Genomic DNA, 27601 nt, shown 5'->3' on the forward strand with positions numbered 1-27601 from the left:
TCTTTAGATTATGGCTTTATTCTTAATACTACATTTTCCAATAGGATGGGGGGAGGGAGGGGAGAACGACACTAGAGCTTCCTCCCCCCCACATTATATTAAGTTATATAATCATATTAAAATATTGTAAGAATAGAAAAAAACAAACCTGACCACTCCAAGCACAATAGAGGTTACAGATGAAGCTCCATTTGTGATTGATCACACAGTCCAGAATCTTGAATTGGGCCATGTCTTGCTATAGCGCAGATTGCTGCCGTGCTCTGACTCAGCTTTTGCCCGAGTGATACTGAAGGATATGAGAGCTATGCAGTAATGACATTCAGGAACAAGGACCTTCCTTCCTGCTCAGATTCCTTTCCCACCCCAACCATGTGTCAACTCAACAAGATAAATTGACAGAACTGCATAACATTCTTCAAAACAACGCTTCCGAAACTGTCAAATTATGCATTCTTGAAAAAGAAATGGGAAATCAGAACATCCTAAGAATTCTCACTACAGCAAATACAAAAAGGTGCTCTCAAGCTGTGCTTGATTTTTTTTTTGTTTTGTTTTGTGTTTTTTTTTTGTTTTTTTTTCCTTTCCTGCTGCTGCTGAAACCAGTCCAAACATCACCAATCATTCATATCATAGATCTTAAACTTGCTTAGCAAGTGCTTAGGCACAGCTATGATAATGGCTCCTGCACTTTCACAAGATCCAAAAGCTTTGTCTTCCGTCTTAAAGCATAGAGCCACTTTTCAAAGCCAGGAGAACTCCACAGATTTCACTGCAGTCACAGAGGTTCATATGCTTCATGTTCTTAACCCATCACAGCACTATGCACAGGAATGCTGTCTGCCTTTTGTAACAAAGGATAAGGACTCCCCCATGGGCAGGGGAGTGGAAGATGGAGTGCCTGGATCCTGAGAACTTGAGAAGAAGTACTGGAAATGTTTCTTTCTTCCTTTACATATTCCTCTTTTGCAATCTGCAGACAACCCTATCTCAAATATACACTTCCCCCTCTATGAATTGATTGTCTAGCTTGTGTTCCCCTTCCCCTAAAATTACAATTAGATGAACCACTAGACTAGTTACAAAACAACTTCAAATTATCTGAGGTTTAAGCATCACAACTAACAATCAAACTCTCCCAGACATGATTTTATCTATCAGCTGTAGCTGCAAACAACTTAAAACCAGAATGCCTTATTTCTGGAAAATGTGTGATATCCCAAGAAACGCCCAGTGAGGCGAACAGACCCCGAAGTTCTGACCCAAAGCCAAGACAGGAGCAGAGACAGCTCCACAGGACATTGGCGTCAGGTACTCCCATACCCAGGCTCAGCTACTCCTCTAGTAAGAGGGGGACAAGGAAAATACAAGAGAAAAGGAGTTGATGAGAAGAATCCCATTTGAATGAGCGTTCATGCACTGCCTCATGGAAGAACATCTGTTTTGATACAGGAGAAAGTATTGAGAAGCAGGAGAAAGTATCTAGCAAAGGCTACAGGACCAGGTGGCCAATTCAACCTTTGCTTTACTAACAGCTAAACTACTGAAAATTATTTCAATCATAAAAGAAAAAGTGGACGTAAACTTGAGAGCCAAACAAATGGTTCTGCCAAATAGCGGCTTGTAATTCTGAAGCAGTTATACAGGTCTCATTTGCTTTTAATCGAATCAAAAAAGCTTGATCCAAATTCTCATCCCAAGGGCTCTGGGAATTAATGCCAAAGTCCAAGGAAATCTCTTCCCTTCTCATCAGTGTGAAAGTCTGAAGATTGCCAGAATACAGCTGTGTGCAAGAAATCTATGCTTTTTAAGATGTACATGGCAGAAATTCTCTATTATTATTAAGGAAAAGGGAGGAGAGCAATATCAACATGACACTGCACAAAATTAATATAGCCCAAGAAAAAAAATACAGAAATTGAAGCGCTTGAGATATTAGAAGCATAAGAGCTCTTTGTACAAGTGAAATGGCCAGCACTGAAGCAGCCTGTGCTGACAAGAGGCTGGAAGACAAGTCCCACTTAGCAACTATTACTGGGTGGAACAGACACACTTTCTCACAGCAGACATCATAACTGTAAAAGCCTGAGAAAATTTGGAGCAGGAGGATGCTTGGGGAGGTTTGATGAGGCGGGGATACTGCAGAGATGCCAGAGCAGAACAAGGCAGCGAGGCATACAGGAAGTAAAGGCTGGAAGGAGGCACAAGTGGGCGCCTGTGGGAGCAGCAGGCAGGGGTGCTGGCAAAGCCCACGCAGCAGCCTGTGTGGGGCTCAGCAACAGCCAGCTGCACATCAGTTGCGCTGTGGAAAAATGCTGTCATCAGCTGAACAGGGTGGAGGGAAGAAGGGAAAGGAGGTCTGGAAAGTTAAGAAAAGGTTGCTTGTTTAGACCGAAAAAATAAACACCAACCACACACTGTCCAATTCTGCAACAGTCAGTCTCACTATTAACTAATTTTAGATTTATGTATTATTATCCAGGATTTAGTCCCGCTAAAGTACTCAAACTCCTCATAAGTATTCAACATGGCATGTTAAAAATACTGCCCACAATTTAAGAAGTCAGTTCAGCCTCAACAATCAAGTTTGTGCAATTCTTCACCTACAATCAACAGCCACTATGAACCTGCTACTTTTTGGCATTAACTTTCAAACCTGTTATAAGGAAATTCTGAAACAACTCATCCCCCCCAAATCTGGCCAGTGCTTATGTAATACTGCTGTTCACTCAGAAGTATCTGAATCCTTCAGATAAAAACAAATTACAATAGATTGCAGTAGGAAAGCATTTTCAGACACAGTCAGTATTGGCTTGGCTTTTTGCCATTAACAATCAATATCAAAACACTTTTAAACTTCAATAAGCATGGAAGGAGACAAGGACCAAAGTTCTTATACAAGCCAGAGTGTTTGCTCACATCCTCAGATAAAAGGAGGAGCTCAGGAACTGCTACAAGAGCTGCACCTGCAATAGTAAACTGCATTTATTGCCTAAAAAATGTCCCTTCAAGTCAGTCTGCATACTTCTAAGTTTAACCCGCCATTACTGAAAACCATTCCTGACAGCCTTCAGGTAGCCTGACAATTGCTCCTATTTACAAGAGACAACCTCCTTCCTGGTACAAGGTTAAATCAAATTCCGCTACCTTATTTTAGAACAGAATAGAATTTTCTTTACAAATCACTGTTACGTGTTTGTTGGAAGACCTCATGTATTTCTTTCAAGCACAGCTACGCTTTAAAGAGCCGCTTAGAAAATTCTTGAGTAAGTGCACAAGAATTGATGGAACTACCTTCAGGTAGGCACACAGTAAAGAGTTTTCAATACTCAACTTACTAATGCCTTCCTTATGAGAAAGTTTAATGCAAAAATAAATAACAAATTAGAAGGCTTACATCGTTTTGGTATAACCTTTAAGAACAAGGCTTCCACACTGAATTTCGAACCGGGGAACAGAGGCCAACACAGCACATAAAGGTACACTCCCAGCAGCACAGAATGACAGCGGGCACGTATCCATCTCAGCAGGCTCCAAAGGTCTCAACATTCCATTGCCCAGAGAGCCCCTTGCTGCACTGTAAGTTCTGATTGAGAAAAGGTGCCGATGACACAAAAGATTATTTAAGTTACTCAGTTTTCCTGTATCTTTACACATACTAATGCATAGACACAACTAAGGTCATCTTTTAGAGTCAGCCATGGAAAACGTACTTCAGTAAATGATGATTGGACCGAAAACACAAGTGAGCTGAGCAAGTCCCATTCCAATCCATCAGTTATTTATTACTCCACCCACCCAGTTAAGAGACTAGCGCTCTTGCAACCAGTAGCAGGCATTCCCTTGGCACTACCATACAAAGTACCCACAAGGATTTTGCTGCACTCTGCACAGATTAATACTTCATTCTTTCTTGTAACAACATTTTAGTGATTTCAAAAAGAAAGCAGAACAATAGACACCAGCAACAAAAGTAAACAGGACTTCTGAATTGGCTCTTTCTTTCACAGCAGATGCCTACAAATCTGGAAAGCAATTACTTTCTCAGAAGTTACAAGGCTCTAGAAAGGACAAGATTTTGCTCATCTTTCTTCTCCCACAGGCAGAAGCCTTCAGCAGTACCTCTGGGTTCCGTTTGTTTCTGTTAACCACAGTTGTGCACAGTGTGCACTTGAAAGAATTTCAAGAGCTGCTCAGATGTATCTCAGAGGTTGCCAGTGAGGTCTAGATTCTTAATGACAATGGTGAAGCTCCAGAGGAAGTCTGGCCCATTTTAGTAAATGAAATTAAGAAGTACAAAAGAACTTTCGAAGAAGGAAAAGCTCATCAAACAAACAAACAAACAAACCTCTCCATTGCTCAGATCACAAGACTGACAAAGAGAAAAGTTTACACACTGAGTCAAGAGCAGGAAGGGGCTGAAATAGGATTTCCATTCTGAATTCTTTCCCATCATTGGAATTGTTATCAAAAGCTATGAACATTAAGTAGGGAAAAAAAAAAAAAAACAGTAAATGCCAAAACCACCTCCCTCCATCTTAAAAAAAAATTTGGAGTGTTTCCTTCCCCCAAATCAACTTCTTTTTAGGACGCAATACAATTGAGAGAGCTATCAACAACAAATATCCTTCAGGGATAAATGCAGCTGTACAACAGCTGGTACAGAACCATTCACAAATCACACAGAGTTGCTTCTATGAACATTTTAAAGACATTGCTAATGCAGAATGGAGTTCTCATCTGTTCGGTTGCACGACGATTTCCAAAGTCACAGGGAGCCATTCTCACAGAAGTCAGAAGTCTTGTTCGTTTTCAAGGAGACTGGATAGACATATATACATTTTTTTTTTATATGGAGATTGTTAGGCTGAATCACAGCAAAGAGAAAACCCTTCTCCCTTGAGCTATCAATTAACAAGTAAGCCAAACAGCTGTCCCTTTCTTAGATGTTAGCTTAACACAGTCATCTTCAGTAGCTCATTTTCAGTAGACTGTGTTGTTGGTGTTTCTTTAACTTCTGCTTCTGATAAGACACAAGATGCATTTTCTCTCCCCCTTTATCTAAGTTGTTCATTTACAGATTTCTTCATTTCAGAGAGTAGGTATCCAAAACAAAACCAGGCCTCTAACTTCAGCTGCTGGAAAGTATCATTTTCTAAGTTATTCCACAAGAAACAAGCATTTTACAGAAAAGAAAAAAAAAAACACCACAGAAGTCTCCAAACTGAATGCTAGTAAGGGAGCTGGCAATCTTTAAAACTGGAAGAAAGCTTCTACCATTGCTCTGTTGCTGAGATGCAAATCCATGTTTAACGGTGACTGAACAAGAAATACAAAGCAACACTTATTCTTAGACAAAGCACACTTCTGTGATAGCACTCAGCACTTCTGTAACATCACCGCGTTAACAAGATCAAACTCGTGAGAACATGAAAGTTTCCGAAGCTTTCATCACCACTACCTCAGCTCAACTGATCATTACTTGCTTACCACCTTCATGCTCCTGGAGGGCAGAACAAACACAGCACACTCCTGTGGAAATTCCTGTCTGCCTAACTCCCTGCCCCACAACTGCATCAGTTCTGTTTCAGAGTTTATCTGTTCTAACTACCCTTTGTTTTATAGATCAAGATGAAAAAGCAAAACATCTAAAAGAGAAGAAGCAAGTGTATCTGATACTGTGTTTTGAGTTAAATGAGTACTTTTCACCTGGTTATGTTACATCAATTCCACAAAAAAATGCACCATGACTTCACTTGAGCTTTCTCTCCATGGTTACCTTTTAAGGCCTGACCAAAACACTTCAATGCTCATAAGTAAATAAAACCATAATCAAATTTGTCATCACAAAAATGATGATGACTGTAAGCTACGTTACTCATCATGTCTATACTGCATGCATGTCTCTAGAAGACAAACTGTACACAGTGGCAATGAAAATGTTAATTATTATTTTTACTAGCTTAGAGAGCAGGGAGGTTTTGAATTTTTCTTCCCCAGGAACAATGGTAAAAGCATCTAAACTAAATCATATCAACTTGTATGGCTTTTGTAACAACAGCAGAAGTACTAAACTGGAACGAAGGTTTCTGTTTGCAGAGAAATAAGCACATGCACTGGCACAGTCCTCAAGCACTCTGCCTGCCAGGTGGCACCTACTAAAACGGAACATCATCAGATGCAGCACTGAAAGGTTCAACTCTGTCCGAAACTGGCTTGGGCACTTCCACAGGCATAATGCTAACAGACACTACTTTTATCTCCACATTCCTCACTGTACTGCTGTACTTCCATGTGACAAGTTCTGCTATTTTTTTTTTAATCCTAGCCCAAAACCAGAACTACAAGGTTACTTGTCTGCCCAAGATTGGGCTTCAGAATCCTGCAACTTCTATTCTGAGGATAAATGTTTTAATAAATAAATAAATAATGCCTTACGTACATTAGGGCATAAATAAGTACATGGGAAAATAAAGTTCTATCCCTGGTGATTATAAAGAAAATCCTTCACATGCATTAGGATGCTTATTACACAGCGTATCTACTATAACACGATTAAATCTTCTCAATAATCTGGCAATCTCTAAATACAAGATCTGGATAAAGCTAATCACTACGTGCAACCACAGTGAAGCACCTCAGATTATAGCCCAATATCCTCTTATTGAGACCATGATTTCTCCTCAGTTTCTCCATTCTTTTTTAAAGTGTTATCAGATCTGTCATTTGACATTCTGAAATCATCTTCAGTTGCTTTCAGTGTTTTTCATTTTAGAAGACATATGCACTGGATCAAAGCTCTTCCTCACGGTTCTGTAGCTTTCTGCCCTTTCACTAAAGCATTTGTTCAGTCAAAAATGGATAACCCTGTAAGAAAATACACTTTGGAAGAAGTTAACATCCAGCAAGCTTTGGAATTCTAAGAAAGTTTATGGTTCATTTTAACAATAAACTTTATCAGGTTACAACATGAGTAGAATTGACTTTGGTCTCACGCATCCTGAATCTCCCTCTCATCATCTTTCCTCCCCTAAGTCTCCCTCTGTGGGAGGAAATGTAAGTTTTTGGCTAGGCTGCAGTCATGCCAGTGCTGACAGCCAAAGCTCCCCCCACCTCAGCTCCAGTGGGAAGCACAAATCTAAGTTTCTCCTCCACCCAGCTGACATGTTCCAAATTTCCAGGCACTTCCTTTTCTCCTTTCCTCTCTTCATATTTTACCAAAATTGGCCAGTGAGTTCAAGAGTACCTGCAAAAGAACTAACTGATGAACAGACTGATGGCAACCACAGAATAAATAATCAGATTCAATAGTTCTTACTTCTTTGTTTCACTCCATTACAACATCTGTTTCCTACCCTATCTTTTGTCCAAAGAACACGGGCCCTGCATTTTCAAGTGTACTGCCCTACACTCCTTCCACATCCCACTATTACACAAGCCACACTTTATAGCTTTTACTTTGAACAATAAATCATTCTCTTCTCCATAGTCCTGCAGTATCATCGTTATTCTACAAAACCATAGGGGTCACAGTCCTCTCATGAAAAGTAAAACAGACATGCAGTGCATCAGGGCTAGCATTTTTTAACACATTTCAATCCACTACTGCTTGTATGAATTCTTTACCATGGACATCTAAACCATGGACATCTAAAATAATTACAATGAAATGAGCCTATATCCCTATTCTTGTCCAAAAAATTACATGAGCATAGGAGAAACAGTCAGGTTTTCCTGATCATCATAATATAATCCAGCACAGAAGGAGGAGTCTTGGAAGTTTCTAGAGTGTGTGGAAGATAACTTTCTCACACAGCTAGTAAGGGACTCTACCAGGGGAGGTGCCCAACTAGACCTGTTCACAAAGAATTGGTAGGAGATCCAGACGTCAGGAGCTGCCTTGGGCATGAAATGGCAGAGTTCTTAACTCTTAGTGAAGTCAGGTGGGGGGGGGGGGAGTCAGCAAAACTACCACTTTGGACTTCCAGAGGGCAGAATTTGAACTATTCAGGACACTGGTAGGGAGAATCCCTTGGGAGTCTGTCCTGAGAGGATTCATAAAGGATGGACACTCCTCAAGCAGAGAGTCTTAGAAGTGCAGAAGCAGGCTGTCCACCTGTGCTGTTAGATGAGCTAGTGGGGAAGAAAAGAGGTGTGCATGAACAGGGAACTTTTTCTGAAGCTTCAGGAGAAAAAGAGTCTACCTCCTGCAGGAGAAGGAATGGACAACTGAGTACAAAGTTGTTAAAATATGCAGGGAGAAAATTAGAAAGGTAAAAGCCAAGCTTGAATTCCACCTGGCCACTGTAGTAAAGGAGAACAAAAAACTTTTTTTTACAAAGAGCTAAGGAGAATCTCCATCCTTTACTGGACATGGCAGGTAATGTGACAACTGAGGATATGGAAAAGGCTGAGGTTCTCAATACCTTCTTTACATCTGTCTTTAAAAGTCAGACCAATTATTCCTAATCTACTGCCTGACCTGGAAGTCTTGAATGAGAAGCACAATAAAGCCCCTACAATTCAGGTGGAATTGTGGACTTACTACTCTACCTGGACTGCCACAAGTCCATTGGGTTAGATGGAATCCACTCAAGGGTGCTGAGGGAGCTGGTGGAGGTGACTGCCAAGCTCTTTCCAGCCATATATCAACAGTCCTGGTCAACTGGAGACGTCCCAGAGGACTGGAGGCTTGCCAACACGACACTCATTTACAAGAAGGAGGATCTGGGGAACTATAGGCCCATTAGCCTGACCTTGGTGCCAGGAAAGGCCATGGAACAGATCATCTTAAGTGAGATCACACGGCATGTATGGGGCTACCAGGGCATCAGGCCCAGCCAGAATGGGTTCGTGAAGGGCAGGTCCTGCTTAACCAACCTGATCTCCTATGATAGAGTGACCCACCAGGTGGATGAGGGAAAGGCTGTTGATGTAGTGTATGTAGACATCACCAAAGCCTTTGACACTGTCTCCCACAGCATTCTCCTGGAGAAGCTGGCAGGCTGTGGCTTGGACTGATACACTCTCAGCTGGGTGGCCGGGCTCAGAGAATAGTGTGAATGGAGTTAAAATCCAGCTGGTGATGAGTCACAAGTGGTTGATGCTGGGGTATATCCAGTTTAAAATCTTTATTGATCACATGGCATCTTGGCTTGTATCAGAAATAGCATAGCCAGCAGAACAGGAACATGATCATCCCCCCTTACTCAGCTCTCCTGAGGCCACCTCTCAAGTGCTGTGTTCAGGTTTGGGCCCCTCACTACAAGAATGACATTCACATCCTGGAGCGTGTCCAGAGAACAGCAACAAAGCTGGTATCACTGCATCTAACTCTATGAGGCATAGCTTCTGGAGTACCATTGCACAGTACAAGGGATCAGAAGCCTACCTCAGCAGTGGTCAGACCTAAGCATGTAGTAGGGAAATTCAAATACTAAGGTATTGACCATATCGATGCTAAATGGAGCAATATATTAGGCTGAACAAAGGAGTATATCTGAAATCTCAAGTATTTCTAGAGTTCAGACAACTGGACATACTTTTAAAGCATGAGCAGCAGTATGCACTAGTAAACATTACTGCAATACCTGCCTGAAGGATAAAAAGCCAGAAGCCAGATGTCCAACTTAGTCTGCATTTAACAGGCAATTACTTGCAGCACAAAGGAAACGTGACATGATACTTTGCTCTTTTGTAACACTAGAATTTAAAAACCTTCCATTTCATAACCACAGGATAAAATAAACTTTTTATGACAAAAACAAACAGTATGCAAAATACACTTGTAGCACTGGCAAAGACCTGTTCTTCCTCAACTAGAAGCACTGCCCCACTCCATTTAGAGGAAGTCAATGGCTTCGCCCTCTAGCCTCAAAATTTCAATTACACTATGAACCCAAGGTAATTTTCAGTGGTTACCACTAAAGGGAAGTACACTGATTGCAGAAAACCACAGAATCAACACACTCAGCACCGCAGGGATGGTATCTAAGTACATCTTAGTAATAATGTGTCCCAGAATTCTATTTTTAAACCTTCTTTTGCTGGCAACACAATTCATCCATCCAAAATTCGAACAAGAACTAAAGCTCATCACACCCTCTGGAAGCTGAGATAAGCAGAATAACACACTTTCCCACAGCATAACATGTAAGAACACAAGTAGGCAGCATCCTAAAAACAGAAGTTTGCCCCAATTTGCACACCAGCTAAAGCACATGGAATTCACTAGCATGAAAAACTGTCTGATGATGAGTAAACTTCACTTCTTAAATGACCTCTATTGCATACATGAAGTATGTAGTGCTTATAAGATGAGGTTAGCCAACCCAGCAGCTTGCATCTTAGGAGGTAAAAAATGAGGAAGTCGGGAAGTCCTGTGCTCTGCCGCTTCCCTTACACTTCCTACATGTAACCCCAACACATTCAGCACTACAGATAGTGGGTCTATATGGGAAGGAACATCTCAGCTTGCTCTGGCTTTGGGAGAGAAAGCACACAGCACTGTGAGACAAAAAAATGAAGTGCAGCAGCAACAGGGTGGGAAGCCCACAGGTCATGAAGAGCCACAGATGGGTAAGAATAATGCCAGAGACACAGCCAAGCCTTGCAGATGGAAGAAAAACCTCCTAGGGACTGCAGAAAACTGGTCTCTGAGTTGTAGCAACCTGTACAATTCATAAAGACAAAAAATGAAAGCCTCATCTGAAACTAACTCTAGAAGCAAGGGCCTACTTCAGTCTGTGAAGAGTGACTGGTTGACAACTTTTAATTTGATTTAATATTTTTTTTCCAACCAATTTTGTAAATAGAAGTGAATAAAATGTCTCTTTGAACTTCAAAACATTTTAGGGTTACCACTGTTGCTAGAGGGTACAGACAAAGCTGCACCAGAACTCTGGCCAACAGGATTCCACCACTTTGATTTAGGAGTTTTAACTTCACTCCAGCCCTCAACATGTACGCATGTAGCTTCAGCAATGATTTGGAAACCAGTAATAGCACCCACGGAAGTAATGACAGTAATAAAATGAGGGACAAGCATGGTTTCTGTGGTACAAAGACCTAAATCATTTGTGACTCTACCATCACCACTTATCATTCTTAGAAGCACATTAGTCTCAGACCCATCTTTCTCCCTCCTCATTCCCAGTATCTTGACAGAAGAGAAAGATGTACATGAAAATAACGTAAAAGCACAAGAAAACTTCCCAGCATTAAGTCAAATCAATGAGAAATAATCCTCTAGAAAGCAGATCTGCACTTTCACTGAACCACTGATCCTGAAAACAAGTACCAAAATACAGGTGCTACACAAGCAAGGCAGTTCTTTACTTAGCAAGTAATTTTTAATTTTTCATACCAAGATGTCGTCGTCTGGAGTCAGGTGACAAAGAAGAACCCTGAATTGTACCTAATCATCACCCTATGTCAAAACTCACGTGGGGAGAAAGAAAGCCATCTCCTTCTCAGCCCTCACAAAGAAATTCCAGAAGACAGACTTAATACCAAGATGAATCATCTGTTACTTTTATTTCTGTGCCTGAAACACCTTTGTCTCCAAAAGAGATGCCACCTACACCAGACCAAAATAGCACTGTTCTGCTGAGCTTCACCAAGTAACATGCAGGCGGGCCTCAAAATCTGTGTGTGATAAAAGAACTCAATGTTTTGCAAGCTCTGATTTCTTAATATGTAAGAACTCTGTAGTCTCGGATAACTGCACTTTCCTGGCCTAAACATAGTAAGAAATAATCTCATTTTTATTAGAAAACATATGTCAGTAAAGTTCATTCAACATAATAAAATAATACTGGAGGAAGAACAACATACAGTTCTAATCACTGTCAGTGGAGACCACCAACAGGGCAAGCAGCTGTTGAGGTCTTTGCCCAGTTACATGGTAAATGCTGCTGAAGAAGGCTCCTGGACTCCAGCAGCCCATTCCAGTGTTCAGCCATCCTCCATGAAAAGATTCTTTACTTGTCCTCAGCTAGAGTTCACATTACTTTCACTGTACTTTTGAGCAGACTCTGACTGTCCTTTCCACAACACCACTTCAAGCAGATGAAAGCCCTGCAGAGGGACTTCAGCCTTCCCTGCCATAGGCCTGGCCATGCTAGCTCCACTGGCCTCAGAGGGCTGAGAAAAGCCCAGTGAGTGCCAGGCAGACAGAGAATCACATCCCTGCACTTCGAAGATGACACTCCAGGAGTTATGAACAATAAACATGAAACTACACCAGTATGCCACACAGGTAAACCAGTAGGAATTATAACACCAATGCTACCCATAGCAGGTGTATGCATTCATTTTCTCCTTCACTGAATTGCCTGAGCCATCCCATCCATAGCTTCTAAAGCAGCACGTAAAACCTTTCTCAAGTCTTTTACCCATTCAAAAAAATAATGCACTACCACACACTAAACTAAGAAACCCAACAGCAGATGTAACTTCCTGTTCAGCAAAAAGAGCTGAAGACGAGTAGGGTGACAAAGGATGTCAAGTGGTCCCCATTTTTAGGCTACACAACATTGACTGACAACACAGTGACAACCAAACATTTAATAGAACATCAGCAATCCACCCCTCAATGTTTGTTTCAAGTTAAGAACTCTTCATCCGCACTGAATACTAAAGAAAAAATTTATCCTGGAAGAGTCCATGTCTACAAAAACTGGATACATTTTGCAGAGGAACTGTTAGGTGAAGGCTTGAACTGGTGATTGAGCATCTGGTAAGGGATGTGGCTGGCCTAGGAAGCGCAGGCAAGTGTTGGACCTGTTCTCCCAAGTGAGCAGAAGGGGTGGACCCAGGTGGAGACAACTCGGGTTCATATAAGAGCCAGCCACTGAAAGGAAAACTCCCTTAGGACACAGGCTGCTTTTTAAAAAGGAGTGCTGTGTAACCAGAGAGCCTCTGGATGTCAAAACATTATCAACTTAAGGACAACTTTTGACACTGTCTCCCATGAAGTCCTCACAGACAAGCTGGTGAAGTATAGGCTAGATAAATGCATAGTGAACTGAACTGAAAACTAGCTCAAGTGTCAGACAAAGGTTTGTGATCAACAGCAAGAGGTCCAGCTGGATGCTGGCCGCTGGTGGTGTGCTCAAGAAGTCAATACTGAGGCCAAGAACTATTTAAATCTGCTCTGATGACATGGACAATCAGGCAGAGTGTGCCCTTCAGCCAAGTCCCCAGATGATTCAGAACATGTTGATCACCATGGGCATCTGCCATTCAAGTGGATGTTGACGGGCTGGAAAAACAGGCAAACAAGAAACTCAAATAGAAATGTCAGGTCACGCACCTGGGGAGGAATAGCCCTGAGCACCAGCACAGGCTTGGGGTCAATCAATTGGAAAGCAGCTCAGCATAAAAGGCCCTTGCACTCCTGATGGTCAACATGCTGAACAACGTTCACAAACGTGACCTCAGAGCAAAAAAAGCCAACTCCTCAACTCCATCAAACAGAGCAGTGAAGAGAAGACAAAAGAGAAAATTCACTCAGAGAGCCAGAAATTGTCATATAAAAAAACCACAGGGGAAGAGGCAGTTCTCTTAGGCAAACTTTGTTAATGCATGAAGGAGACACCAGATGAAGAACGTTCACACTGCAGCCCATGATTCACTGTGAAAAGATGCACAGGAATCTTTCTACTTTTCCTCTCTTTAAGATTCACTTAAATTTATGAATTTACAGATAGGTTTTAGATATTCTATCTAGCTATAACATCAATAAAAATAATTTGGCTTTGAAGCCCCTATAATCTAATGCTGTAAGAATGTTATGATGCTTGGGATATCTGTACTGAAACCTAGCACCAATTCCCTGGAAATATGGCTAGCAGAAAGTGTACGATGCAAATTATTTACTTATATTCTAGCATGTAATAAAAGAATAACAGAACTGGCACAACTGTTTTTCTCAAGAATTCAAAGGCTTTTTCCAAAAGTCCACTTACTAGAACTGTTGCTCTAAAGCCTGCTGAAATCAGCAAGAATCTGCAGCTGAACAGACTGTCACAGGTTATTTTATGGAGTAATATGGTAAGAACAAAGTCATTTTTCATTCATTTCAGCTATTAGTACTTTTTTTGATAGGAAATCTTCATTAACATAAACCACCATAAAATCTTTTCCTTCCCATAGATTTTCACTAACTTCTGAAATCATCTGTACTTAAGAATCAAAAAAAGTATTCTAGACTGCAAACATTTTAAGCAATAACTGCAATGGAACTTCAGGGAACTGGATGGAAGTCACAGTACAAAACAGCCTAATGGAACAGTAAAGCCTCTACTGCTATAGGTAATAGCAGTATATAGAATAATGTAAGTCATGGAATGGGTTTGTGAAAGAAAAAGCATCCCAAAAAGGCTTTACTACAGAAAAAGAACTAATTAGAAATATATCTGTAGTGAGAAAATGCAACTATCCCTATTACTTTCCCAAATGAGAAAATGTATCTAGAAGGAAGAAGCCAGGTTTCTCAAAGAAACAATGGCATCCCAGGTTAGAGAACACTGGGAAAATACTACTGCTGCTCATCACAGGTTGTAAAGGTTAGTAATCCTCATTTGAGAGCATATTTTTGCAATTCCTGCTTGCTTGTTCTCCTAGTACGGAAGACTACAGGAGCCTTTCAAGGAAAAAAAGCTTACGGTATCTTGGGCTCTAAGAAGCAAAGAGAAATCCGCCAGGCCAGATTATCTAAGAGGGGGAAGAGACTGCAGCATTAACTGAACTTAAGGTCAAGTCACTCCCACAAATCCTGTTCTTAATCTCATACATAATACCTTTCCCTCAACTCATCTGGTAGCATTAATGGCTTGAATTTAAAGGGAAGAACTTTGAAACATCATGATTCACCCTTCTGGCACTAACTAAAAGGAATCAGACATTACTGATGATGTTTGTGCTTCGCCTCCCTCACAACAGAGGCAAAACATTGTATACAGATAAAAATCCTGGTTTCTGAACTACAGGTTCCCATTCTGAGCATGAGTGAGCCTTGGGACAACTGCTACATCTCTAATTGACACTGCATCATCCCAAATACTACTGTCTCTTACGTGGCCATGAAGTGAATAAAAAGGCTGTAAGAGGTGCCAGTTAGAATCTTTTTCTCTAAATAAACTCATATCAAGTAACGTAGGAAAACAGATATCACAACATTCTGAGGTGAGGCTTAAACACAAGAGGTCTTCCATAATTTTTCAAGTTTAAGTATATATAATTTGCCAATTTAATTTAAAGAGAAAAAACTGATTGTCCACATACAAGCCTAACAGAACTGTTTATCCCATACACACCTTGCTGAGTAACTGTCTGCTATTACCACAGTCTCTTCTCACCTTAAAGAATTTGGTTTCTCCGAATCATGAATCACTGATTACACGAGCAGAAACCACCTCCACCACGAAAGACATTTAACATTTCAGGCCCAGCTTTAAAAACAGCACCAAGCACCATGGGATGGGTTGGGAAGGGGCAGGTAGTTATTCTGCCCACCAGACAAAAACCTGAAATAGCAGAACTCACTTCAAAGTCCTGTAAGAGATGAACCCCTCTTAACCTTCTTGAGAACTGATTTTAAGGTGAAGAGAAGTTGCTTTTTGTCAGGTACAGCCTTTCCCTCCACTATTTCCCATACCTATGTGCCAGCAGACCCCAAAGCTATGCAGTTTGCTGCGCAGCTCCTCAAAGAGCTATCTTTATACCTGAGTAGGTACCACAGAACCAGAGTGAGAGGGGGATGCAGGAAACCAACTCTTCTACAGTAGGCAGAAGACCCATTGGCATCATCCACCCAAGGAGGAGAATGGAGTTCTGCTACAGCCCCCGGGATTTCACTGGGTCTGTTGCTGAGTACTTGTGAGATGATGAGCAAGTAGAAAAGTATGAGAACATAGAAATGAGAATATGAGATGATCCACTGATGCATTAAGAATTAATAGAAACTTTAACTAAGCACTCTAAGTTTAATACCTAGCCTGAGCTTTCAAGAAACAAAAACAGATTTAAAAAAATCATGACATTTGAAAAACTGTATTTCCAGCTGCTGATAGCAAACAGCTGCCTTGTTTCAGCATGCTTAGCACAGAACCACAGCCTTGGAGAGTCGAAAGCAGAAGAAATTCTGGTGAGCTACCATGGAACTGGCACTACAAGACAGGAAGAGTTCCGTGGGTCAGATCAAAGATTCACCCAGCCCTCCTGCAGAGATAATAACTGCTGACAATTGAGAGCAAGCATCACTAGAGCATTCTCCAAGCTTCAATTGCAAATCCAAAACTCACTCCACTACAACAGTATTTAGTAACTCTTCCAAAAACATACCTGGATTATCCTTCAGCTTCCATACACACCTTCAGCTTCCAAAGTATTATAATGATGAGTAACACGCTTAATTAACTGTTATGCATAAGGGCCAGCTTCTTTTGCTCATTCTCACTCCAATACTCACCTGACATATATTGGAACAAACACTGAAACACTGATCCATACAAATTCAAGGGAGACTGAGAAGGCCACCACATCTCAAGTTCTCACTACACCTCCACAGTCTCCTCTTTCCTAAACTATGAAGTCCTAAATTCCTTGGGTTTGGTACACACACAACTCCATATGCTCAATAATCATAACTGCCCTTCTCTGAGGTGCTTCTTGTTCTACTATGTTATTTCTCAGATGGGGAAAAACAAAGAGGGAAGAAAGAGAACCAGGCCTAGACACATCAGCTGCAATCATGCCACGGATTTACGCACCAAGGCATGACAGAGAATGTCAGCTGTTCAATAGTAGTAGGAAATGGATGACAACTTGCTTTTTTGACCACCACCAAGAGTTAAGCCAGTGATTCTTTAGAACTAGCAATCACAGCTCTGAGGACTTCACTCATGAGCTCCAAGTCAATCATTACTTCTCAGCATTTTCAATGCAACACAGTTTTAACCTCCCCCATACATACTGCTTGACATTTATGCACACCGAGTTTTCACTTTATAACACACACTGAACATCAAGGGGTCCTTCAGAATTTCCTCACCAACATTTATCTCCACTGGTAAGCAAAAAATCTGTACAAATAGAAAAATAAGTATTTTGCTTCCCCACTGCCACTTAACTCATGAAAACAGCAGAAAGACCTGCTGAGCTGTACAGCTGAATCATACTCTCAGTCACAACGTAAACAGAAAAGAAAAAAAAAAAAAAAAAAAAACCTATTCAAAACCACCGACAAAGTCATAAAAAAAAAAAAAAAGACCAGCTGAAGGGCATAGGCTATGCAATGCTACTAGTATTGGCCTGCATCCATTATACAGCGTCCTGTTTTGTAACACTTCCATACATAAAAAAACCTTTGTTCCACAGCTACGAGAACACTTCTGGACACTTCTGGACTTTTTGTTTTTCAAATAACAATAATCAACTTTTTTTTTTTTTTTTTTTTTTTAATGAGAACAAAAGAGATGCAATTAACAAGCTTGCAAGATTACCTCCATGACATCAGTATCAGAATACCAGCTTACCCAAGTATTTATGGGTACTGAATTACTCCTGATTCCAATGCACAGATTGCTAGAAACAAATTTACATGAATAATCTTCAATCTGCTAGCTTTCAACCCAGTGTCAATTTGAGGAGATGGGATACTTCAACATCCTTGGAGCAGAACAACAGCCATTCATTATTCCTTTCTAAGGGCCAGAAAGAAAATCACATTCAAGGCTCACCTACAGGGAGCTCCAAAGCAACTTCTCGATAAATTTAAATAACTAGCATAAAGAATGCTGGACTGTATTCAGACTAAACCCAAATGAAAACAGGGTAAGTACAACAGAAGGCCTGTAAAATTGCCATGAAAATTGATTACTCCAGACAAAGTTTACTTATTCACCTTTCACCACGGTAAATGGAAATAATAAAATTTAAAAATGCATGCAAGAAAGGACAGGTAAGATTTAACAGCTATTGATGAATGAGAAATGTTTGTGGCTACAGATGGGAATACTTTTCACAATAATCATAGGCTCGCTATTCAAGTTGCATCAAAACCAGAAAGCACAACAACAGCAATCCAGAAATTAAGATGAGACTGATCACCACATGGGAAGGAATGCCTTCGTTTTTGATTTAACCCAAATCAGATCCTTACCTTACAAGAAGAGATCAGCACTTAAAGGCGGTAAGAGCCACCTCCTTGAGGTGCACACACCGGGCCTAATGCTGCTTTCAGTGGCCCAAACACATTTTGATTCTCAGCTGAGAAGGCTGCCCCAGTACCAGGAGCATATCATTGTGTAGACTTTATGTATCTAGTATAAGCCAAACAATCTGTAAGGGCTTCTGGAAATGTGATTATTTTCCTTGAGCTCACCTCCAGGTCAAAACAGGTAGCTCCCCCAGGAAACATAACTGTATTCTAACCTGTTCTGCCTTTGCACTTTGAAATAAAAAAGTACACAGAAAATTGAATTAGAGGACATCTATATGTTGAATGTTAAGTTGATTTAAGCAGCACTGACTCCCCCACCCCGAGAGCTTTAATTGTCTTACGTTCTCATCAACTCCTTAATATGAAAGGTCCTAAATACTTGGATGAAAAAATAGAATAGGAGAAAATAAAATACATTTTTAAAGGATGGGTGATTTGCAATTAAATTTCAGTAAGTAGTAATACCCCCATTAAAATGTAGAAACATGCAAGTAGGAGGGCACATTACCACGTCAATCAGTAAAACAAGACGAATTCAAAAACAAGCTCACTTTTCTCTTCTCAACAGACGCGCACCAACTACATTCATTACTTGGAAGTGTTTAACATCACTATTCTCAATACGATTTAAAGCTTTCTCTCATTTCTCATTCCTGTCCTTCCAAGTGGAAAAATAAAAAGAACAAATCTCAGAATTAAAAATAAGGAGGATTAGGTCATCTAGGCAGCCCACTGATGCCAGTGCAAGATTATTCCCTACAGTGTATTTGCTTGTGCTTAATGCAGTCCATACAGTGTGTCCTAACACATTATGCAAATGCCACATACATAAAAGAAAACTGTCTATCTTGCAGCGCACCCCTCCACCAAAAGCCGAGCTGTAATTAGCCACGGCCCCTAAGGAGGCTCCTCATTCACTCTTAGCGAGGCAGCAGCTGCTAGCAAAACGAAATTAAAAAAAAAAAAATTGAAACATAAATAATGCTACTACCTACATTTCCAAAAGTGTATGCTCATGGCTACAAGCATGAGCCCAAATTTAAAGAGCAGCTGGTATTTCTCCAGAAAGCCCACACAGCACCTCTGATGCCCGGTACCAAATTTTTACTACCGTGATCCCAATCAGGCTCCCTCAAACAATGTGCTGCTCAGAGAGCTGCAGCAACAGCTCCCAGTACTCTACTCAAAAATGCTTTCCAAACTGCAGGTTTTTGAGCAAAAATCAGGAAGAGAAAAGCAGCAACATTTCCTACTGAACAGAGTCTGGTGATGGCATTCAAAGCTGTAATAGGGCATAGATATTCAGAAAGACGAAGCAATTATATCCCCACGACACAAACAAGGAGATCCAGAGAGCAAAGCCCATAGCTTCACCTATCAACAAGCAAAACACAGATTTTAGAGATGGTGGATATCATCTCCCCAGAAGAGTTTTTCTTCAAATCTAACAGCAGGGACCAAAGAGCAAATTCAGAAAACTGTTTCACCCTTACAAAACAAACAAATAAATAAATAAATGCATAACAATTCAGGAAGCTCCAGTGTAAGGACTGGAAGAAAAGTGTATTTCCTTCTGTTTAAAAACAAGAGAAAAGACAGACACAACAGTGGAAAGCCTTCCAATGAAGAAGGTCTGGAAGTATTTAAGAGCTGCATACATCAAACAGCTTATCCCACCTTGCAACTGTAAGATGGAAGGCATTCACACAGAAGGTGGTGACACACTGGAAAAGGCTGCCCAACAAGGTTGTGGATGCCCCATCCCTGGAGGCATTCAAGGCCAGGCTGGATGCGGCTCTGGGCAGCCTGGTCTGCTGGTTGGTGATTCTGCACATAGCAGGGGAGCTGAAACTCAGTGATCATTGTGGTTCTTTTCAACCCAGGCCATTCTATGATTCTCTTTAGCACCTTCAGGGTTACAAGATGTACAGCTTCTGAGAAAAGGAACACAAAGTCTGTTTGATGTTGCTGCTCCCACCCATCACCTGCACTTACTTACACTTCTACTGCATTTATCTACTACTGGTGATGAGGAAAAAGGTGCCTTCATAAAAAACATTAGTGAGAAGTTATAAGAAGGGCTTAGACAGGAAAAATACTCACTGTTTACATTAATCTGCACTCTGTATAATGAACAGGCAGAGCGTAACATGATTATTTCCACTATCCATCAATCTGATCAGACAGCGTAACTTTTATCTTTATGTATTATGCTTGGCACAACATATTATTTAGTATATAGATTACCTATTAGGGGAGGCAGACAAACTCTTCCTCTGCAGCACTGAGCTAAATCCAAGGACTTTATGAGCTCACAGGAATTGTCTTCTGCAATGAAGGAGCCACACCTAACAGCTCAGAATGACTTCTGGAGTCCAGTCCATTGACACATGGTCTCAACAGCAGTTACGCCACCCCGCCACTTGCAGAAGGGCTAAGTCAGGCCTTTTAGAAACAATGACCTCTTCTTAACAACAGGAAATAAATCCGTTTTCATTTAACATCATTTCCTAAGTTTTTATATGCTGCTTCCTAACCTTTGCAATTCAACATGCAAACAACTGCCACAAAGAACAACACAGCCACCGAACATTAGAATAGCTTCATTTTTCTCCATCTTCCAGTTGTTAAAGCAAAAGAATAAAAACAGCTACAAGCACCAAGATATATTCCTAGCAGGTTAATCAAACCTGAAACATAAGTCTCCACAGAAAAAGATACAGAAAGGTTTTTGTTTTGTAATGCTCACAGGTTGCACACATTCCTGTTATCATCATCTCCTCTACAAAGCAACATACACACATATTTGCAAAATCAAAAAAAAGAAAAATCAGCTTTTACTTTTTCCAAAGGCGCTACTGAGCTACAAGTCTGGTGAGCTACAATTTAGTCATCTGCCAAGATGACACTTTTGTACATTTAAGTAGTACAAGATCACAAATGCATAAAGTGCTATCAGATGCTTTCTCTTTCCCAACTGTTTGCTCAGTTGTTTTTTGTGCACACAAGTGAACAGCACAGCCAAGGAATAATAATACATCAGAAGGAGCAGGGATATTATTTTTGCTTTTAGTTTAATAACAGGGACTGTTTAAAAGAACTCACAGTAGGAAAAAGAATCAAGTCAGTGCCTTGCTGTTTATTAAAACTGCTAAAGAAAAGCGCATTAGGGCCAGCTCACTCTAAGGTATTGATAAATGATCAGAATGCTAGACTCCAATACATACCAGTAAGTTTACAGACGATCCTACGTTGGGAGGAGCTGTTGATTTCCTTGGGGGGAGTAGGGAGGCCTTGCAGAGAGACCTTGATAAACTGGAGGACTGAACAACCACATGTAGTTTAAGGCAAGTGCCAAATTCTTTCTGCACCTGGGATGGTGCAACCCTGGATACTTGTACAGCATGGGGGAATGAGAGCCTTGCAGAGCAGCCCCATGGAAAGGGATCTGTGGGTTCTGGCTGATGGCAAGGTGAATGTGAGCCAGCAGTGTGCCCTGGCAGCCAAAGGGCCAACCGTGCCCTGGAGTGCACCAGGCCCAGCACTGCCAGCGAGTGAGGGGCTGTCTGCTCTGCGCAGCCTCAGCTCCAGCACTGGGTGCAGTTTGGGCCAATGGAAAGGACATAAAACTATTAAGGAGCACCTAAAGGAGGGTAACAAAGATAGGGTCTGGTGGACAAGACATACAGGGAGTAGCTGAGGTCACTATGTTTGCTCAGCCCAGAGCAGAGGAGCAGAGGGGAGGCCTGATGGCAGCTGCAGCTCCTCACAGGGAACAGAGGGGCAGCGCTGAGCTCTGCTCTGTGTGACAGCAACAGGGCTGAGGGAACGGCATGGAGCTGTGTGAGGGGAGGGCAGCCGGGCTCAGGGAATGGTTCTGCACCAGAGCGTGTTCAGGCACTGGAACAGGCTGCACAGGGCTGTGGGCATGGCCCTGAGTACTGGAGTTCAAGGAGTGTTTGGACACCGCCATTGGATGTTGCGTTTGGATTCTGGGAGGTCCTGGGCTGAGCCGGGGGCTGGATTTGCTGATTCCTCGGGGTCCTTTCAACTCCAGATATTCTATGATTTACCACTTTAACGAGTGTATGGCATACAGTAAATGCAGTTATTTTGCACTGGCACAGTTCAAGGTGGTCTTCAATCCACTGGGCTTTTCTTCCAAAAGTTCTTATTTTTCAGACAACAAAGGTGTCTTTTTGGAAAGATAAAATTCACTTTTTTTTTTTTTTAATTGTCAGGTGCAACTACTCTTGAAGACACATCCCCGCCTTTTCTGAAGGAAATCAAGAATTTGCTGCTTTATACTGGGACTTACCAAATTATTAACATTTCCCTGTAGAAGAGGTCTGTGTTCTGTCAAATTACCTTAGGCTTACTCTGACATAAACGCGAGCAGCAGCCAGCATCAGGCTTGCATGAACAAACAGGCTTTGACTCAATGTTTTTGAATAGTTAAGATGACCGCTCTTCCAGGTAACTCCATCTCTTATATGTATCAAATCTATTCTCCCTTGATACAGCATTTCTGCAGAGTTCTCTGGAGCACAAATAACAGCCACTCCTAACAATAAGTTTTCTTGCTAGTACTGTGTATTATTTTACATACAAAATCTTACAAATGCCTTTTGCTAATTTTTAGTTGTTACATTACATTTAAGCTTCTTTACATTATAGTTCTGCCTCTACACATAGAAACGCTACTGGTCTCCACAAATAGAGTTCCAGAGCAGCTCACACATTTACAGGTGTAATTACTGCTTGTCAGTCTGTACATATCTAAGTACAGCCCCCCAGTGCTTGTGCTCCCACACTAGAGACATAAACACCTGAGTGTCACCACCCTAGGCTTACCAATGTCACCCCAACTAGGCTGGTATAATAGTAAGCAGAGTCCACTAATTATCATTCATGAAAATGCCACTCATTTTCTATTCTGGCTGTCATTGTTGTCCTCTGGTTCCTCACCTGTCCAGCTTATGCAGTTTTGTTCCCTCTGATAGGATATTAGAGAAAAATACTGTAGAACTTTTCTTCCCCCTGTGTTTGTAACCACAAATACTGAACTTCTGGAAGCACCACAGAAGCTAACTTTGCTTTTATTGTAGTCTTTGGAAATGCACCTCCTAACTATTTGATCAATACAGAAACTCCCAGGAATTCCTAAAGATGGTCTATTCCTAGCAATCCACCTGTTCAGAAAAGAAAAAAAAAAACACTCCAAATTTCTTTGCAGTAAAGTATCAGATATTTCCAATTTCCAATTAAAAAAAAAAAAATGCTCAAATGAGTGCCAACAGAAAAAGTATCAAAAACTCTTAAAATTTATTGATAAAGTATTTTTTCAGAATTCATAAGTAAACAACGCATTACCATAAGTTTGCCTTTTAAAGCCACAGTTATATTTTTTCAATCCTACATTTTAACATTTTTGATTTTTTTTAATGTAGATTTACTGCAAAGTGCAGCACAAAGTGATTTTATTTTTTTTTTAAGTAAATGCAAAGTAGTAGGCAGAGAAAGGGAGTTCATATTTACACTAACAAAGAAGCCAGCACCAGCCTTGAATCTGGACAAGCCTGTAAACATGATGTTGTGACTAAGGCAGTACTGCCTGTAACCCAGCAGGGCTTAATCTCTACAGCAAAACACCACTACAACCTGACAAAATGGAGATAGCATACACTTAATAATCTAAAAGCAAGAGAAACCACACTTTCACTTATCTGTGAATTTATGTGAATTCATCCTTATGAACATAAGCTCGGCAATTCTTGTTCCCATTTGCAAATGTGTGTCAGATTTCAAGAAGAATGGCAAACAGCCCTGAGAGTCCCTGGCCCTCTCTGCTAACTCCCCCAAGAGCCCAGAATACGTGATCTGTCCCTTTGAACAGGCGCTGCAAGCCTGAATGCATGATCTTTGTTCTCAACAATCATTTCAGTGCAGAGCTCCAGAGCAAGAGACCACGAGGTACAATGTCAAGGCAAAAGGGAAAAAGAAAAGTGAAAACCAGAAATCATGGTAAAGCAAGACAGAAATTGAACACGAGATCAGAGTAAATAGGCAGCCAAACAAACAAAACAAAAAAATTATCTACCCACATGTGCACTAAGTAAAGGAGTCAAAGTGTATGTCTGCACTTTGCCCATCTCTGTGTGCAAAGATAACAGAAGCAAGAGTTTCTTGCTAACAAGCTCCCTTCCCTTGTCCAATTGGTGTCTTACCAAACCCTGATGCTTATAGCTGTGTGCTTTCAAAACCTCTAAAAGGCTGGAAATCTTAACTTCTGCTGCAGCTGCCTCGCCCATAATGAACACAGGCTGTGCCTGAGCTCTTCCTCACAACTTGCTGCACTTGCAGGTCAATGGCTAAACATTACATGGGCTGGAGTTAATATTGCATTACAATGTGAACAACATATGGAAGACAGCATCCCAAAAACATAAATCACTCCCCCAAAATGCTAATACCTTTAATGCCAGTATTAGCACTCCATAAAACCCCCATCAACTTCTTCGCAAAATCAACAGTTTTGGTTTGAGTATTTTATTTAAATAGTAATTTCATTAAAAACATTTCCTGATTTTTTTTCCTGGAGAAAACGTCCTCACTGCCCCATGCACATCCTATTTCAGTAAGATTGTTCACATACAGCACACCAGCACTGGGCTCAATAACTGTTCATCAGCTGAACCCAGACAGTAGATCACAGGCTCAGAAGATCACAACTCTCATTCTCTCTTGGTCTTTCACACCATTCTATGGCAGAAATAGAAGAATAAGGAAATAAATTGTACTTTAAGCCATGTACGAATATGTATGCTAATGTGCCTAAGAAAGCACTGCAACCTTGATTAGCCATTCACAAGGCCCATCTTCATTCAAGCAAAGATTGTCAGGCCTGTTGTGATTAAGGCAGTCATCAGCGTACAATTATCAGGGTAGGAACCTGCTTTCTTAGCAGCTAACATTTAACTGCAACACCAAAATACCAGGCAAAACAACAGGCAGCACAGCCCATTTTACAATCCCACACCTATTAGTTAGCTTTAAGACAAGGAGCTGCAGAAGTGCCAGAGGCCTCATCAAGGCTTACCAGGAGGGAGAGGTGGATTTGGAGAGGAGAGCCAGAGCCAAGAGACCAACAAACTCGATAGAAATAAAAAACAGATTTTCACTTTAACACTTCAACATGTGGCTGCTTCCCTCTTTGCATTTTACATGAACAGTATTAAGGGATATACTCTCCAAAAACGCCCAGTTTTCAGTTCAGAAAAGGACATCAACAATAACACAAAATCCACATACTAATTAACAGTTTATCACCAAGTCTGAAACCTCACCATCTTCTGCTTTTACTTAGTACTCCTATTTTGTCCTCGCCTAACCCACCTGCTTTAAGAGACCACAGCGGCAGTGAGAAAAATCTTACACCACCATATGTGCCACTTTAAATCAAGGCAAAAGGGTGAACTGAGGATAGCAGCAGACTAAAACCTGCCAGTTTCAAAACCAGCTTCCCTTTCCCAATTCCCTACGTTCAGTATCAGCCTGCTGCAGTTCAGTTTCAGCAGACAAAAGGCAACTCTACATAAAATATGCCCATTTCACAGCCTTGAGCCTCAACTCAAAAACAACACAGAAGTTTGTCTTTGTGAGCAAAGTTAGAGGCAGACCTTGGGACAGCTCGGCTGAAGCTGTTGCATGTTTTGTTGGTCCGAAGTCAGTCGTTTGGCAGACATTTAACGCCGTTAACAGGGAGCGCACAGGGAATCACTGGATACAGCTCCACGTTATAGTTGAGGAGGGCTGCTTGTCTCAGCACGCACGGTGACACCACGGGGCACGCCAGCAAGTTTTTAAACTCACAGAGAAGCATTCCAGCACCAAATACCACTGCTAAGAACGCGTTTAACGCCGGTCACAGGCCGCGAACGGGCCGACACTCCCACTACGAAGCACCGGGTTCGCGCTTACCGCCGCGGGGAGGACGAAGCCGCACCCCGGTGCCGGCGGGGACAGGGCCGCGGCGGACCCCGGGGCCAGGCTGGGCGCGGGGGCGGCCGCATGGCCCGGGGGACGGGAAGGGCCGGGGCCGCCCCGCCGAGCAGCCCCACACCGCTCCCAGCGTCCAACTCCCAGCAACTCCGGGGCGGGCGGGCAGGAAGAGAGAGAGGGAGGGCGGGCAGGAGGAGGGAGGAGAGGGGGCGGCCATTAAGCCCGCTCCAGCCAAGCCGTTGCTCGCGGTGGCCGCCCGGCCCCGCGCTCGTACGCTCCTACCTGGCCGCCGCCGCCGCCGCCCGGGGGGGGCTCGGTGTCTCCATCTCCGCCGGGTGGCCCCGCTGCCCACCGTGTCGCCATTATTTCATTCCCGGTTACAAAGGAGGTGCAAATCCTCTGGAGCCCACATCGAGGAGGGGAAGGGAGCGGGGAAGCAGCGCTGGAGCCGCTCGCACACACCCAGCGCGGCGGTCGCGACGACGACGCCGATCCCGGGGCGGCCCGGCCGGGGTGCGGGCTCGGCCCCCGTCACGCAGCGGCCATGGGGCAGTGGCCGGGCCGGGCTTCAGCGGCGCTCCCCGGCGTCCGCCTTCATGGCTGGAGCGGGAGACAGAGCAGAGGTGTCAGTCCCGGCGCGGAGCCGCCGCCACCCGTCCCTCGTTGGGCTAATCGCGCCCGCTCGTCATCTTCCTCTTCCCCCAACTCCTCCTATCCCGAGCCCCGGCCGCGGGGAGGAGAGGGAGGCGGGGGCGGGCGGCGCCCGTGCTGCTGCCGCCTGGCTGCACGCGGAGCGGGACGGGGAACGGAGCGGGGCGGGGACGGACGGCGGGAGGCAGAGGAGCGGCGGGGCCGGGACCGCCGGCGGCTCCGGGCCGGCCCAACTTTGATCAACTCGCGAGGGGCGGGCGAGAGTCGGGGGCCGCCGCCTGTCCCGCGGCCCTGGGCCGTGCCAGCGGCGGGGCGGGCCGCCGGCGAGCCCGCTCCGCCGAGAAAGCGGCAACAAAAGAGCACAGCCCTCCGCTGCCGAAGCCGGGCTTTTGTTCCCCGCTCCCAGGCAGCGCCGCCCTTCCCCCCCCCCCGGCGCCGCCGGCGATCAGACCACCGCGCCCCGCCCGCCGCCCCTCCCTCGGGCCTCCGTGCCGCTCCACCCGAGCGCGGCAGCCAGCGGCCGCCCGGCCCGGCCCTGCCCCCGCCCGGGGGCCATCAGGCGGCGCCAGCTGCGCCCGCCGCGCTGCCGGCCACCTGGGCACCGGCCTCCCTCCCCGGGGGGGAGGGGGATGGTGCTGTCGCCCGCGGGGTCGGTGCGGCTCAGCCACCGCCGCCCCTCCCGGGCACCCCGGTTCAGGAAAGACAAAAACCCCGCTCCGCTGT

The 27601-nt window shown here is 43.1% G+C and overlaps 1 protein-coding gene across 1 annotated transcript in view; it reads right to left on the bottom strand.

The window, feature by feature from the left end:
* The window catches only part of ARHGAP21 (Rho GTPase activating protein 21), a gene marked incomplete at both ends in the record, with an annotated part of 106410 nt that extends 79820 nt beyond the window's left edge, over window positions 1-26590 (bottom strand). Inside the window, one exon of the mRNA XM_079538360.1 lies at window positions 26510-26590. Coding sequence (XP_079394486.1) covers window positions 26510-26590 — 81 coding nt within the window. The remainder of the gene's footprint in view (window positions 1-26509) is intronic.
* Window positions 26591-27601: the final 1011 nt, after the last annotated feature.

This window comes from Tetrao urogallus (assembly GCF_951394365.1).
Source record: "Tetrao urogallus genome assembly, chromosome: 7".
NCBI classification, from domain to species: domain Eukaryota; kingdom Metazoa; phylum Chordata; class Aves; order Galliformes; family Phasianidae; genus Tetrao; species Tetrao urogallus.